Source organism: Strongylocentrotus purpuratus, unplaced genomic scaffold, assembly GCF_000002235.5.
Source record: "Strongylocentrotus purpuratus isolate Spur 01 unplaced genomic scaffold, Spur_5.0 spur5_scaffold_10, whole genome shotgun sequence".
In the NCBI taxonomy this organism is placed as follows: Eukaryota; Metazoa; Echinodermata; class Echinoidea; order Camarodonta; family Strongylocentrotidae; genus Strongylocentrotus; species Strongylocentrotus purpuratus.
The window spans coordinates 28453946-28471790 of record NW_022145595.1 but is presented as its reverse complement, the minus strand read 5'-3'; the positions used below and the strand labels follow the sequence as shown (position 1 = coordinate 28471790).

General features: G+C 38.3%; 1 protein-coding gene across 5 annotated transcripts in view; it reads right to left on the bottom strand.

The window, feature by feature from the left end:
- Nucleotides 1–1836: 1836 nt before the first annotated feature.
- The window catches only part of LOC100893015 (steroid 17-alpha-hydroxylase/17,20 lyase), a 39387-nt gene continuing 23378 nt past the window's right edge, over nucleotides 1837–17845 (bottom strand). For 4 of the 5 annotated variants that reach the window (XM_030979988.1, XM_030979987.1, XM_030979989.1 and 1 more), the window contains exons 6-10: nucleotides 11672–11880; nucleotides 9631–9753; nucleotides 6814–7050; nucleotides 4807–4905; nucleotides 1842–4207 (exon numbers count right to left, since the gene is read on the bottom strand). In XM_030979988.1, the coding sequence (XP_030835848.1) occupies nucleotides 3951–4207; nucleotides 4807–4905; nucleotides 6814–7050; nucleotides 9631–9753; nucleotides 11672–11880 (925 nt within the window). In that variant the 3' untranslated portion in view covers nucleotides 1842–3950. Of the gene's footprint in view, nucleotides 4208–4806; nucleotides 4906–6813; nucleotides 7051–9630; nucleotides 9754–11671; nucleotides 11881–17845 lie in introns of all 5 variants that reach the window. The other variant, XM_030979991.1, reaches the window with a different exon arrangement.

Here is a 17845-nt window from a genome sequence, read left to right as displayed (position 1 = left end):
TTATAGGTAAGCAAGGCTTAGTTTTTATGTGTGTTTAAATTGTTAAATTTGATAATATTGCTACTATGTTTTGTTTATATCCTGGTTTAAACGAATTAGTTTTATTATAAGGCTTAAAAATATGTTCAAAGAACATGATATTTGTTAACAGAAAAGTGTAATTTAAGGCGATATTGTTGTTACGTAATGCTCAGAGGGTGTGACTTTTTAATGTACGAGTAGATTACACGTATAGGAAATGGATGCGTAGGCTATGCCTGTACGGGTACGTGTAGAATGCGTTTGTGTGTATGGAAAATTGGGCCTTGGAGTGTGACTATTGTAGTCGGGAACTTGGGCGCTAATGAATATGTATTAGGTTTTGGTGTACAGTATAGATAAACCTGATTAACGAAGAATTATGATTTTTTGAGTTTGATTAATTATGTTAGGAATTCGTTATTGATCCAGCTTATACACTTTGGGCATTTGCAATGTCTTAAATAAGTTAAAGTTAATGTCATTAACGATTCAAATGTTTACCTATTTTTGTCATAATTCTGAAAGATATGTCGTTGTTTATTTTTGTAATTGATAACTGTCTATCATTACTCGACCCCGTTTCCACCCCGCTTATAGCGGTGTGTCCATACAGAATAAAGAGCACCAACTCTACTCCTCAGGCTGCCATTGTCATCTGTATTGTCCGAGGTCTACCCCCACTCATTCCGGCTACCCGTCACAATCTACAGCCCCCTACATAAAGATGAATGAATTCAATTTTCTGTCAATATTTACATGATGTTTCTCTAAAAAATTTAAGCCAGCATAACCCGAACCTAAGTTGATGTAGCTCTCTCTTTTTAAAAATTATTATTAAGACCTCGTTAAACTTCTTGTAAAATAATCCTTTTTGAATATTCCCATCTTTAATTTACCAGATTATGGTACATAATTTTGACATCTGACAAAAGTTATGAATCATATAATATTGAGAGCAAACTTTACGAAACGCTGGAAACGGAAAATTAACAGGGAAAAAAAGTGTTGTGCTGTTCATGTTACTTTCGAAAAATCAAAGTAAGGAGATCGCAATGGCCTTGTCCATAACTTTTAGGAAAGTGAGAACGCACAAAACGAGGTATTAGGCCAAAATAAGGAGGAGGCCCTTTTTTTCCTTTTTTTTTTAAATGGCCCTTGGTTCATTTTCCTTGACAGTCGGGCTATTTTTTTTTTTTTTTTTTTTTTTTTTTTGAGAAAAAGATCATTTTAGCAGTATGTTTTTCATCTTTTTTCATTATTTAAAAAAAATAACAACAAAAAATAAATTAAAAATTAAAAAAAGCAGGCGGCCCTCAAAAAAGAAGCGGGCGGGGACGCAAAACATAATTTTTGTTTGAAATGGCCTTTCGACAACGTTCTAAGGTTTATCCCACTGATCTGTACGTAAAATACAGATCAGTTGGGGATCAGTTGGCAGTCAGACCGCAGCGTGCGCGATACATCATGCTTTTTTTTATTAAAGCAATGACGGTCAGGGTTTTAGGAAGTTTCAAGCAAAGAGAGAATAAGACAGACCAATCTCCTTGGACAGACAGACAGAAAGGGGGAAGGGATTAAGGGTAATATGACTGAATCGTCAATGGGAGATTTCTCACTTTATTGATAATGATCTTAGATTTTTGATTCCTTGTCCGATATTTCTGTAGCTTCTCAAAATTATATTTGTTTTTCTCTCTGATTTGTTCACATCTGTTTCTAGATACCAACTGTCTACGAATGGCTAATTCTCCTTTTTATAATGTCGTTTTATAGCTTCGTGGCCATACACAAAACATCACTTCTGAGAATATGCAATGGGCTTCAATGAAAATTATTGTTTTTATTTTTACTACATTCCATGAACACCGTCTGATTATTTCTTTAGAAATTGATATTACAAAATATATCATTATTATTTACTGTAAAATATTGTTGATCTTTACATAATACAAACATGATCTAATATTGTACGTCGCAGCAATTATAAAGAATTATGCAATTATATGTACATCATTCTAAATTCTGTAGAAACTCGAAAAACAAATTTTGACAATTAGAAAAAAATAACGCTAAAAAGGGGAAATTAATGCAAATGAAGCAACATCAGCACAATTCAGACCACAGTTCTAATCTAATTCACAAGTTACAGACTCACAAATGCATATAAAGTCAATATTGAAAATTAGTACTGTCAAGAAGATAGGCCAAGAAGATAGACCTGGAAGCTTGACTACTGTCTCAGCTTTCTTCCAGTATTCGCGGTAAAGGTAAAGTAAATAATTGGCCTTCCCTACCCATTTATGTGTACATGGTTCCCCTTCAAATGACTTGAAGACAAGCAACGGAAAATACATATCCTCTCCACCTTATATGATAGGCCTACACCTGTATAACATGCATATAAATCTTCAATTATATTCATTTCATTTCATTTCATTTATTTTCCACATTAAAAACCAGAAAATATATACAAGGTAACAGATTACATTGTACACATTTGACACATAGAGCAAATGAAAAACAGATACATAAGCATAAAATAACAATGAAAATCTACATCAGTTAACAAACATCAACATAAACATAAAAAGGTAAGTAAAGTAGATGGGGCTAGAAAAAGCGAAGCTTATCGAGTCTAGCCCCGGTAGCAATAAAGGGGAAGTCCACCCTGAGAATGTGTATGGCCTAGTAAAGGCGGAGTAAACCCATCCTCAGGGTTGACTCTCCCTTCAAACGTCTGGTTTTATAATTAGATTAAATTGACCCGATGATAACATAATTGCGATTTGAAACATAATAATAATTGTTTTTAAATTTGTATGACTATTTAGAATTGCAAAGATATTGTTTATATTTATACTTAAATTGTCGTAATGATGCAGATTGTTTGAGACTGTTATCTCTAGAATATTGTTAACATCTGTTATAAAGTCAACACAGCTCTGAGAAGGAGGTCTATAAATTACTGCAATAATCATTTTTTTTTAATGTAACAACACCAAATATTTAGATAAACAGGGGATTCAGAATGTTGGTAAAAGTCAAGGGGTAAACAAACAACAAATTATTTCTTCATAACTTTCAACACTTTAGACACAAGATGTAGGAAGGTACACAACCCTGCCACAATCGACTTTATCATCCATCCATTTTTTAAAGGAATCACATGTGAGGCATTTCTTGTTAGTATTTATTCATTTATGTAGAGTCTTGTATCACTGCACCTTTGCATTCAATATTTACTAGTAAAACCATCCAGAGCTGCCAATCCACTGAAAAAGACTTGTTTCTACTGATTAACAGTAATTTCAAAATATAGACAGTTGGGATTTTTCAATCAAGGATTACTATATAAAGAAACATTAATAACTGTTACTGGTCGTAAATAATCAATTAGTCATTGATTTGGTGTCAAGACCATCTAAATGCAATGGACAGAAAGTCCTTTTAACCACATCCATTACATTGACCAAAGATGTGTTTTAGCTTTTAAAAATAATTAAGAATTCACTTTCCTGAATCAATCTAACTTAATATTTGATAAAAGAGGACTCACAAAACCATCTGAGGCAGCTTAAACAGGCATGCGGATAGAGGCCCAGGCCGGTATTTTAAATTATATCAAAAATACTTAAATGTACTGGTGACAAATGTGTCATCACGTAGCCAATACAAAATCATGTGCAACAAACGTGTTACAAATCAGTGTGTGCTCATATAATTTGCTCTTCCATTATGGCCTGCCAATCAAAGCCTACAAATAATTAGCTTTACCCTGCGAGGGAGTAGTTTTAAGCTTGGGGTAACATAATTAGCCCAAAGCTTCAACTGAATACCAAAGTTGACTAGTATTTTACCTAAGCCGATAGCTGAGTAAAATATTAACCTTTCTGATTTAGTATTGAATTGAATACTGGCTCAGGACCCTACTAGTCTCGTTTGTTGATCATGATCTCATAGGAGATAAGGAGTCTACCAAATGCTGTCTGAGGAATCATGTTTAAGATGTCTTCAGACTCCTTTCCTGGGACCTTGCTGAAGGTGTAGTTCTGCAGGAACCAGGAAAAGATAAGGAAGAGATCAGCCTTGGCCACGGCTTCACCTAGACATCCACGACGACCCGCTCCAAAGGGCAGGAAGCTTGGAGGATGCTCACGGACAGTGCCACTACCATCCATGAAGTGCTCTGCAGAAAACAAAGAAATGATTAATTAGTTGAGTGCACTAAATAAAGAAAGCACAAGTGGCGCATAATCTCCAATAAAAATATTGTCCTGTCCCATTGTTTTAAAATATCATATTGTAGTAGGCTTGGAGTATCAACAGTGAGTTGATCGTTAATCAGTAGGACATGTTTTTAGACATGAAAACAGTGAGTGCCAACTGCAAAAAGAACGATCATTTGAATATGTTTGAGCCCCTGCAAGATATCAATCTACATTTACCACCTTTTATCTAGGAGCAATTTGGCCAGTTGGTCCTGTTCTTGAGGGAGAATATGTACGGAGTAGTCATTGGTCATCAATGTGGTTATTTAGAGGATGAAATAACTACCTGAAAAACTGTTTATTTCCTACCCCAATCCTCCCAAACCAAGCTCATAGAGTTTAAGCTATCCTGGGAGAGACATTCTTGAGGGTCATTATGTATTGATCATCACTGTCGTTCCTTTGGGAAAGTCAGAGACACATTCCACATCATACATCCATACATCCTTATCCCCCATGCACTCATCAAGTCTAAGATATCACTGGCAGAGGTACGTTGTATAATCCATTTTTTTACCTGGAAGGAACTTGTCCGGCTGGTCCCATTCTTGAGGGTCATAGTGCATGGAGTGTGTGTTGATCAACACCACTGTCCCTTTGGGGATATGATAGCCACCTGCAAAGTCAACGGGAGCCAGAAACAATCAATGTAAGCAACAATTTGTATATTTAATACACAAGCAATCTCTAACACTGTAACACAAAACCATGACCTTTATAGACAGGTGGATAGGATAAGAGGCAACATTGAGTGCAGTTGAAACAAATATCATTTGGCAAAAGATGATGCATTCATATTCATATAACCTATACATCACACGTGTAATATTGAAATTTGAAAAAATATATTTCCATAACTCTGTGGATGAGTTTGGTTCTATACATCAACAAACCATCAGCAGTTTGATCTCGATACATATATGTATCACGGTATATTTTGGGGAAAACATTTTCCCGATTTTTCTGCAACCTGCTGCCCCTCGCCGCGTGAAAATCCTCAAAAATTATCTTATCCCTCATTTGACATTACGGACAGCTCAAGAAAGAATAAGAATCCACAAGATAATGCATTCAAGTTTTAACCATCCCTACGAGCACTTGCAACTACTTTATACATGTAGCGCATTATAGCTTTTCACACATTACCTTTATGGAACAATCACAGTGTTACCAACTTACCACATAGTTAACGACACTGTGTACCACATAGTCAAACGTAGTGTGGGCCACATGTGATTTTGGGACATGTGGTAACGCTGTGGTGTACTATGTGGTGCGTACCACAGTGTGGTAACGCTGTGGTATCAATTGCACCACATAGTAGGAGATATGCCAAAAGTCAGGAATTAACTGTTTCAACCGGAAATAAGCCCACAGACTATGTGGATATTACTTTGTGATAAACCACATGATCTCAAAATCTCACACTGACAATATACTGTGAACACAGAGTTTACACATAGCGATTCATACCACACTGTGTTAAATATTGTAAACCACATGATTTGAAACCAACACTGTGACTATACTGTGAACACAGAGTTTACACATAGTTCGGTACATACCACACTGTTGTAAATGTGTGTCACTCTGTGTTAAATATGTACAACTATAAGGTAAACCACATGATTTGAAACCAACACTGTGACTATACTGTGAGCACAGAATTTACACATAGTTCAGTACATACCACACTATTGTAAATGTGTGTCAACCTGCGTTAAATATGTATACCTATGTGGCAAACAACATGATTTGAGCCCCACACTGTGAAAATACTGTGATCACAGAGTTTACACATAATTCAGTACATACCACACTGTGGTATATATTCGTCAATATGTGTTAAATATGTATGACTATGTGGCAAACAACATGATTTGAACCCCACACTGTGACAATACTGTGAACACAGAATTTGCGCATAGTTCAGTACATACCACACTGTGGTACAAAAGTATCACTCTGTGTTAAATATGTACGACTATGTGGACTATGTGGTAAACCACATGATTTGAACAACACACAGTGACAATACTGTGAACACACAATTTACACATAGTTCAGTACATACCTCACTGTGGTACATAAATGTCACTCTGTGTTAAAAATGTACGACTACGTAGTAAACCACATGATTTGAACCCCACACTGTGACAATACTGTGACCACAGAGTTAACACATAGTGCAATACATATACCACTGTGGTAAATATGTGGTACTCTGTGTCAAGTATGTCAGTTTATGTGGATATTATGTGGTAAACCACATGGACTGAAACTCCACACTGTGACAACAATGTGAACACGTAATGTCCACACATAGTTGACTATATGTGAACATAGTGTGGCAACACCATGATTGTTCCATAAGGGTTCTGCCTCACGACCTTTCTTTCCAGGCAATGCTCGAACTTGCCAGACATAGCAGTAGCTGGCATATTTCAAAAGTTGTGCCCTATACACCCCTCCATCCACCAATTAAGATGGCTTTTAATTGATGAGGAACCTTTCTCAAACTTACCAAATTCTGTATCCCTGGTAGTAGCATGAAGATTGGTCGGAACAATACTGCTGTAACGCAACACCTCATAGAGGCTTGCCTCCGTGTATACGAGCTTCCCGCGGTCGTTGATGGTAGGAAGACGATCACGGCCGATGACATCATCGATCTCGGCGCGGATCTTTGCCTGGATTTCTGGGTAGGTCGCAAGGAGAGCCATGGCCCAGTACAGGGTCTCAACGGTTGTCTGAATACCAGCTATAAAATACAAAAATTTTGGCATTAGTTCTGACATTTAGGAACTTCTAATTTCTGCAATTTTGAGATTTTTCGACATCAGTTAACAAAAAATGATTAAAAATAAGAATTTTGTGTTCAGTTTTGTCCTCTCAGAATTTAATTCTTTTTGGAGGGGTTGATTTAGATTCAATATCAATAAGTATTTTTTTAATCAACAAAGACATTTCTAAAAAGGAACGTCAAATTAAGAGGTATAGTGTACATCCAGGATCCGGAACATTTTTTTTTAAATTTAGGTTTTATTTCCACATTAACTGCATATGAAAAGAATTTACAAAGTAAGGCATATACAAGGTAACAAAACATGTACATAATAATCGATTGATACAACAGTAATAAAAACGATTTAATGGCAAGACATTAAATACAAATGATGCTTACAATAATCTGCAATAATGAGGAGGAAACCTTGGGAGCATTATGCTTGAAATTAAGGTTCCCTTTACATAATACATTTGTTACATACTATATAAAACAAAAAACAAATCAAAAGAACAAAAACGGGTGTGTGGTGTAGCCAGTCAACAAGTGTTGATAATACCGATGCACAGTGGGCCAGGGAGGAACCAAATCGTGCCAAAACTAATTTCTGGGGATTTATTTTCTAAAAATCCATAGGAAATGTTTGTATGTCCAGGGATTTCCGCTTAAATGGTATTACCAACATTTTCTCTGATATCTAAGCTTTAAGTTGATACCAGATTTGGCTGCCCGATTGTGCCCGTTATTATGTTAGAGCCGTTTTCCTTGCAACATTGCCCCGAAAAATGTGTTTATTTTGGTCCGCGGTGTCAGAACAAGTGTCACGCGCCCCCAAGCGACGTGATTTATGACCGCGAATCCTTCATGATTCAGCCGCATACTAAAAACAAACATATTTTTCGGGACAATGTGGCAAGGGGAATCGGCTCTAACATGACAACGGGCAAGATCGAGCAGCCAAATTTGGTATCAACTTAAAGCTTAGACATCAGACAAAATGGTGGTATTAAAATATAAGCGGAACTCTGCGGAAATCTAAACGTTTTCTCTGGATTTATAAAAAACATGGATAATTAGTCCATTTTTCAGTGAATTAACCTTTAATATATAATGAAGATTGTGTTTCTATACATATTAACCAATTCATGCAACGAAATGAACTATCAGGAATATGTGAGAGCAATGTCATATCAATAACTTAAGAACTTCATGTTAAATTGAAAGATTTATAAAATAAGTCACTTTTGCACTAAAACTGTGAATATGTAGGATTTTGCTGTTTGAAGGAGTAAATTTGTACCCTTCTTGTGCTTACCGGAATCAAATCTTTCACTGAGGTATTCCTCAATGTATTACAGTTCAACTGGTCAAGAAGAGAATTGAAAACAATGAGTTTTGGCGCACTTTATTTGGTTCCTCCCTGGCCCACCGTGCGTTGCCATGGTTACGCGGACGAGCGTTGAATCGGCTGTACGTAAACGAAAACAGTACAAATGTGTACCGATTATGCCTAATAATAATCGATGGACGTGGGGAGGAAAAGTGCCTGCACATGCAGTGTAGCAAATTCTAGCAAAAAGAAATACCATACATGGAAAGCTTAGGTTTGGGCGGACATTTTGAGATTACCATCATTGCGGGAATCGGCCGGAATCCTAATAAACATGCTACTTTTATATAAAAATTGCAATTTTTTCCTTTTTTTGTGAAATTTAATGCTCATTTTTCCCAAAATGAAGCTTCAATAAATTTGGTCATTGTATTTTCTAATTGGGTTACCAATATGCAAGAAGTGCACGCAGTATCAAGTTGATTGCTTTTCCCTTCATACATTCTCAACACCTATTGTAAAGTTGCCTCTTTTATCATTTTTGGAGCAACATAGATGTTCTCATGTTCGCAGGGGTATATGACACTTTTAAAATTTGCTAAAATAATATTTAAATATGGGTGGAAAAATATTCTTTAGAATGTTTTCGTCCCCAAGCGAATGAAAAAAATATAAAAATTCACATTCGCCGATTTTGAATTTTGGCACACTTTGAGGCGATTCTGGCCCACTGTGCGATGGTCTCTATCACGATGACCTTAAGCATTTTCACACTGGAGTAGAAGTTTATGTTTCAAGTGATATTTAAAAGTAATTAAACTTGGCAGCTGTTTGAGCGAAATGTCCGAGGAGTTCCAGTACACAGGACCAGTATAAATCAATTTTTTTAGAGAGATTAAAGGGCAATTCAACCTTTTTAATAACTTCATTAGTTTGTGTGCAAGCAGAAAAACAAACAAAAGAAAATGTTCGAAATATGACATCACTACATAATTATATGCGAATCTCAAATTGGCAATGTGGCTAGTGTATTGTGATGTATTCAAACCCAACGCTAGTGATTGTTGAACTAATTTCTTATTTCTAATCTATTTTCAAATACATTCACGCCTGTCGATGGGAGGGGGGGGGTTCGATTAGCCTCCTCCTATGCCCTTTATAATTAATACAGGGGCACTACCGACTGGAGTTTAGTTCACAGGCTAATACATTAATCATACATGTACCTCCAAACATATCAGCGATCGTCTGGAAGACGTGAGTATCGGTCAGTTTGTCCACATTCTCTCCTTCTTTCCTTGCATCTTCTTGAGCTTTGAGAAGTAGACTGTAGAAATTATTGATGTTCTCTATGAAGAGGAATAGAAAATGCAACACATTTAGCTGTAATGACTCAGTTATGTTTATAAAGGTGGACTAAGTTTAAACTGGGCCCTGTTTCATAAAACTTCTTGTCAGTAACAAATGCTAAATTTCTATGACAGATTTGCTCGCAGCCAATCAAACACAAACATTTCAGTAGCTTACGTACAACAGTTATTGTGACTGTCATAACAGGGCACTAGTTTTACTTAGTCTGCCTAGGTCACATTTTCCGCGGCGGCCGTGCGGTCTAAAATATATACGGCCACTAGCAATTCTATAACTGCCGCAGTATTCCCACAGTCAGATACGGTCAGGCGCGGATCGAGGATTTCTTAGGGGGGGGGGGGGGGATTTGAAATCAATTTGAAATTTAGTGTGCTGAAATTTGAAAATCGTGCCGGCCAATATTTCGCTGAGTGGGGGGGGGGGGGGGGGGATTGCGTACTAATGTTTTTGGGGGCCCTCGAAAATTTGAAAAAACGCTCCCCCCCCCCCCCTTGAGCACCAGGGGGAGGGGGGCATCTAAAAAAAAGGATAAAATTAACGTGTTTTTACACTTTTTTTCCCAGGGGGGGGGGGGGGGGGGGGGAGGGGGCGGGGGACCCGGGCCCCTGGATCCGCCACGGGATACGGTTGCGGTCACATGTTTTAGGGTAGCCGCACGGCGTATTTTGAATTTGTGGAGACAGAAAATCTGCGGATGCATTACGGCCTTTAAAGTGATAACGCACGGTCGCCTTAGGGCGTCCCGGCGGCGGCCGTAGCTTTTTGACAATTACTTAGACAGACACAAGGCAACCGCAAGGTGCCCGTAAGGCGGCTGAAGGGGGACCATATTGATGCCACCGCTTCAACCCTGAGTATATGAAACGCAAGGTCACCATACGTCCGACGTACGGTCGCCGTGGAATCGCTCTACGACATGGCTACGGCGTGTCTAATCGCTACAGCGAAGCTAGACATTAAAACAGTTATAACTCCGCGTTATAATCACACGGCGAATCATACGGCTTGTAAAGATAGGAATACACCCTAGGGTGACCCTGAGACCACCGCAGATTCTCTGCGGCCGCCGCAAGTATCTATCAATTTCGGGGGCGTACGACCGCCGTATCGTTTGGTTGTCCTCGACCGCCCGCTCATTATATTTCGGGCCGCTCGTATTATTAATATTATTTTTTATTTTGTTTAATTCAATTTTTTTTTCTTTTTTTCCCCTTTTTTTTGAGGGAGCAATCTTAAAGGCCAAGCATACCATTTTATGCATTTGCAAGGATCAACATGCGTCCCGTTGACAGTTTGGTCTTTTCAGTTTGCAATTCTGTATTTATTAAACTTGCCATTTTTATTTTTGTATGCCAAAATGCCGTTCATTCCAGTCAGGTTCTGAGCATTCTTAAACTTATTTTAAAGCCCATCTGTACTAGTTTACAGGAGGGATTAGACCACCCTGCAAGGTCACTGGACAGGTGGTTTCTCATCAAGTCAGCTCTCAGTTAACATAAGATAAAGAGGATCATGGGGGACCAATGGTCACCGATTAGGCATTGTGGCATTAGGGAGGGGGAGGGGGTAGTGAGCTAATTTTTCTTCTCTTTTGCCCCCCCCCCCCGGAAATGTTAAAATCGCGCTGACCAATATTTCGCTCATTGAGGGGGGGGGGGGGATAAGGAGCACAGTTTTTTTTTTGCCTCAACGGGGGGGGGGGGGGAGGAGTGAACACTCCTTTTTTTCACAACACCCCTCCCCCCCCCCCCCCCCTCGAGCAGAACAACAAGAAACGTTTTTTGGCCGGGGGGGGGAGGGCATTTTCGTCGGACCACCCCCCGTGGATCCGCGCCTGGCCAACCCCTACCCACCACTGAATTATACTGTGATATATGATTCCACTAATTCTCTCACCCGGATCATAATGTTCTCTTGTTTCCTCCACCTGCGAACGCAGGAAGCCAAACTGCTTTTCTAAGTTTTTCTTTATCATCCGTGCACCGCTGGTGGGAAGGTACTTGGCCCAAGAGAAGTAGTCTGCTGCTAGACCTAATCCAGATGTTTCACTGAGTTCGTCGTTTAAGTCCATCCACTGCACAACTTTAGGGTCTTCCAACTCATAACTACAATCCAATAATTATATAAAGAAATCAATTTCCGGACACTTGCAGTGGACGCATTTTCACCAGGCGTTATTTCTTGAAAGATACTTGCACAGGATTAGGGTTCGCATTGGGTTTAGGATTTGGGTAAGGGTAATCTTGAAAATGAGCTGTGCCACTCGACTTCGTCTCAGGACATAGTGCAGTCCCAAGATTACGGAGGAGCTATAGTTGCTATATCATCCCCCCAAAATAAGCAGCCGATATCTGTTTTATATACTGCAACAGGGGCGGATCCAGCCGGCGGCAAGAGGGGGCCCAATCCGTGAGAAAATATTTTGCGGCGACTCAGCCAGCCGATGAATAAGCGGGGGGGGGGGGGGCACTTTTTTGCCGGGGGGTGGGGCCCGGGCCCGCCGGGCCCCACTCCATCCCCCCGTGGATCCGCACCTGTACTGCAACCCCGAGAGACTTTGAAGAAGAAAAATATATGACGGTCAAAGTAGTTAATTATTCAAATGAAAATTTATCCTCTAAGAGCATTGCGCGTCTCGCTCAGCGTATCCAGTGCGTCTGTAGCGTCTCATACATTCGCACTTTTATTGTACATTCATGTTTCCAGTATTATTTCCATTATACGCTACTCATTTATATTTATTTATTCAGACCACGTGCGTTCATCCATCCAATCGCGCATCTTGGTTCCAAATTCAAGTTCAAGTTCAAGTTCATTTATTCAAAACCACACAAAACATGATATAATCTTTTACATAAAAAAGAGACTGGTAATAGTACATTAGTCAACATATAATAACTTGATTACATCATTAAGTGAATGGTTTTTAGGACCCCTGTAGAAGCTAAGCTTGTGAGCGGGGCCCTATAGTCAACAAAATACAAACATTAACGATATGGCAAGGTGAATAAAAAGAATGTAATGTTTATACAAGGGATGGAAACAAACTAAGCTACAGAATATAGAACACAAACAAATATTCACACGCGTGCGCACACGCACACACACACGCACGCACACACACACACACACACACACACACACACAGAGTCCTTAGTGGTCTATAGGCATTTGAGAATGTGAAATTATTAAGATACAAAGTAGAATTATGTCAGTCTTCCAAGTTGGTACGTTTTAGATAACCTTCTAAACCTAGAAAGAGTTGTACTATTTTTTTTTTATATCATTAGGCAAACTGTTCCATTCTTTGATGCAAAAGATATGGAAAGAGGTCAGAGTGATATTTGTTCTTGCAAAAGGCTGATGAATAAAACCCCCTCTAACGTGTATTATAATTATGAATTTGCGAGTTCTGACGGAAAAAAATCTTTTAACGTACATTCATGAGGCATAGACTTAAGATTAAACATAAACAATATGCAATTGAACGACACAAGTCCACTCAGTGGTAACATTCTTAGTCGAAGGAACAATGGAGAACTTGGATGTCTATAATATGAATTAGTAATAAGCCTTATTGCCTTCTTCTGCCATACTTTCAACTTATCAAGATATGACTTAAAAGTGTTTCCCCAAGCAACATTACAATATGTCAAATAAGGAAGAATTATACTATTATATAACGTTATCAGCACTCTTTCAGGTAAAATCAATTTCAATCTAAAAATTACACCTACACTTCGGGACAACTTAGTGCATACAACATCTAAATAATTCTTCCAAGATAAATGCTCATCCATTGTAGAGGTGTTGTGGTCGAGTGGATACGTCGCCGGACTGTTGATCACAAGGTCCGCGATTCGAGTCCCGCCGCCGCACTAATGTCCTTTGGCAAGATATTGATCTACATTTGCCACACGCCACCCAGGTAAAGTAAATGGGTACCTGGTAGGAATTTATTCCTTGAAATGCTAGAGCGCTATAATGGCAGCACAGCTAAAGCTGGGGTAATAATATCCAAGTTTGGAAGCGCTTAGAGACTTATTGTGAGTTGCGCTATATAAAAGCTGAATATTATTGTTATTATAGTTAACCCTAAGAACTGAACATTTTCGCTAAGCGCAACATCATGGCCTCCAACATTAAGAGAAGTAATACCATCTGGAAGCTTTTTACCCTTTGAGCGAAAAATAAAACATTTGGTCTTTTGAAAATTCAACAATACCATGCATACAGTTTCTGAATCTCTTGATTTGCAATTAGTAATAAATCTTCAGCCTTCCTATCAACCAGCAGCAAGCTGGTATCATCAGAAAACAGGGAGTATGAGAATAATGTTGACGAGTGTATTATATCATTTATATAGATTAAAAACAACAGGGGACCAAGAACAGAACCCTTAGGTACACCATATTTAATAGAAGCAAGTTGGGAACTAGTACCATCCACCACAACAAGTTGAGTCCTGTCAAACAAATAGCTTTGGAACCAAGACAATGCTACACTACGTATTCCATAATGCTCCAGTTTCCTGAGGAGGATACCATGGTCAATGGTATTAAACGCCTTAGATAGATCTAAGAATATCCCCAGACAATACTTGTCTCCATCAATAGCTTTGATGAAATTACTTAATAAATTAAACACACCCATTTGTGTGGAGAAGTGCTTACGAAAACCGCACTGCTAAGGAATCAAGATATTCTTTTTAGATAGAAACTCATAAAGCGTTTATAAATTATTTTCTCAAGAATTTTAGAAAAGATTGGTAACAGTGCTATTGGCATATAATTAATGACATTATTACGGTCAGATTTTTTATATACTGGTACCACTTTAGCTACCTTGAGTTTATCTGGAACAAATCCCTGTGATAAAGACATATTAATGATTTTACATAAGGGATCAATAAAAAGGTGAATGCACTCCTTTATAATTCTAGGTGAAATATCATCAGAGCCACTCGATTTAGATGGTTTCAAAGACGACACAATATCGATGATCTCAGAGTTTGAAGTTGGTTTTAGAAACATAGATGCATTATCTTCACACTGTTCATATAATCACAAAAAGATTGTGGTACTTGAGGAATATCTTTACTGATTTTCATGGGTAGTCCAATGAAATATTTATTAAAACTTTCAGCCTTATCCTTGGCAGATGATAGGAGTACTCCATTAAAATCCATCTTTTGAGGAAGTGAATGCCTATTTGACCGACCTAACAATTCATTGATATGAGACCAAGTTTTTCTTATATCGCCTTTAACAATGTGGAACAAATCATCGTAATAATTTTGCTTGGCTATACGAAGAGTATTAATCAAGACATTCTTATAATCAACATATTTCTTTTTATTCTCAGCTGTTGGTCTCTTGACATAACTAACATAAAGCTTATGTTTGCGGTTTATTGAGTTCAACAAAACATGAGTTACCCAAGGCTTTTTACATTTACTCTTTAATGTTACCTCAACTAATGGGAAACATAAATTATATAATTTTAGAAACATTTGTAGAAAATGTTCATATAGATCATTGACGCCTTCCAGTGAAGGCAGAGCCTTCCAATCAATTTCAGCCAAGTGTTGCTTGAACCTTGAGATTATTTTATCATTTATTTTCCGCTTCAAAACCTGTCCATCTCTCTTAACAGAAGTTACTACAGAGTCCTTTTTTATACAAAATATAGGCATATGATCTGAAATATCTGAACATATTACACCCGAGCTAAACTCATTTTGAATGCAGTTTGTGAAAATAGTGTCAATCAATGTTGTACTAATTTCGGTTATACGGGTAGGTTTAGTGACAAGAGAAAATAATCCAAATGAATACATAAAATCAACAAAATCCTTAACACTATGATCATTATTATAATTCAATAAATTGATGTTGAAGTCCCCCATTAGATAAATCTCCTTGTTTTCTTTACTCAATATCTGTAGCTGATGTTATAAATTTTCAACAAAGGATGTACTATCAACGTTAGGAGCCCTATATACACATCCAACAATAATCTTTTTACTGGAGCTTGTTATTTCAACAAAAACAATTTCATACCCTGAATTTGACCCAGATAAATCTACACGTAATTTAAATTCCAAATCATCTTTGATGTACAAACATACCCCACCGCCAGGGGCGTAAATCCGTACCGAGTAGTGGGGGGGGGGATGATCGGCGATAGCCATCACATACTAGCACGAGCACACGCCCACACTTATTTACGCAAGCGCGCGCGATCGCGCACGCACAAACACACAACACACACACACACTCTCCCGCGCGAAGCGCGGAAGCTTTTGCATTTCATTAAATTATTAGAGAAAGAGACGATTTGTTAAACTGTGCTCGACTCCTAATCTTTGTCTGAATTCGGTTTACCCCTCCCGCGCAAAGCGCGTAAGTTTTGACGTTTCATTAAATTATTAGAGAAAGCAGACGATTCGTTGTACCGTTTTCGACTCTTAAGCCCTATTTATCTGAATTCAGTTTTCCCCCTCTCGCGCGAAGCGCGGAAGCCTTGACGTTCCTTAAATTATCAGAGAAAGCAGACGATTGGGTGTACTGTACTTGTTCTCGACTCTTAATTCTCGTCTGAATTCAGTTTCCCCCTTCCCGCGCGAAGCGCGAAAACTTAGACGTTTGATTTAATTATTATAGAAAGAAAACGATTCGTTGCACCGTTTTCGACTCTTAATAAACCCTATTTGTCTGACTTCAGTTTCCCCCTCTCGCGCGAAGCGCGGAAGCCTTGACGTTTCCTTAAATTATTAGTGAAAGCAGACGATTGGTGTACTATTCTCGACACTTAATTCTCATCTGAATTCAGTTACCCCTTCCCGCGCGAAGCGCAAAAAGCTTAGACGTTTGATTTAAATATAATAGAAAGAAGACGATTCGTTGCACCGTTTTTGACTGTCATTAAGCCCTATTTATCTGAATTCAGTTTCCCCCTTCCCGCGCGAAGCGCGAATAGCTTAGACGTTTGATTTAATTATTATAGACAGAAGACGATTCGTTGCACCGTTTTCGACTCTTATTAAGCCCTATTTATCTGAATTCGATTCAATTCATTCAATATAAACAACAAATTAATTAATTCATAGACCTACACAAACATCACATGCAGGCGCGTACACAGGGGGGGGGGTTCTAAATTTCCCTAAACCCCCCCCCTTTTGGATTTTTTTTTTTTTTTTAACAAAAAAAAAAAAAAAAAAAAATATTCCCATGGCTGACCTCAAAAAGATGACCTTACCCCCCCCCCCCCCCCCAACGGAGCAAAATGTCAAATTTTCAAATTTCGATACCAAAAAAAAAAAAAAAAGTGTCCTTTTATTTGATTGTATTTGATTGATCACAACTTCAATAATTCATAACTTTCTTATTTTCATTCAGAATTTGCTCAAACTTTCACTCACCTGATTTTCTTATTATTCTGCCTCTATCGAAACAAACTTATTCTGGGGGTGGACTTTCCCTTTAAGTTTTAGGTGTGAACAAATGACAACCGCCGAGTAGGACTTGGGAAGTGCAACAGTTACCGTATTATTTATCACTCTCAATCAGATGCGTTCACAGTTTTCATACCTCCTAAAAAAATGTTTCTGGAATTCATATAATGAAACATGTACTGTGTTTATTAATTAAATCTAATGAATTCTTTAATTTCCTCAGCCAAATCCTTTCTCAAATATATAAACAATAAGAATGTGTACAGGCTTACCTTCAAATAACTGAAGAGACAGACGGCCACTATAAGTCTTGAACACGCTAGGTCTGGAACTTCAGTCTTCATCTAGCCCCCCCCCCCCCCTACCCTCGGAGGGACCGCATGCGCGTTCCTAAAATCTCCAGGAAAGGGGTACTTCGCGCGACAAAATCCGGCCCGAGAATTGTAAAAAAAAGGGGGTGTATTTGACTTTTCATCCGGAGGTTTCTTTGAAAAGGGGGTGAGTTTTTTTCTCTCTCTCTCTTTGGACTCCTGAGAAATGTAAAAAGGGGGTTATATAATATCTTGAATATCATAGAAAAATTGATCAAATCCCGGGATCAAATTCCTGAA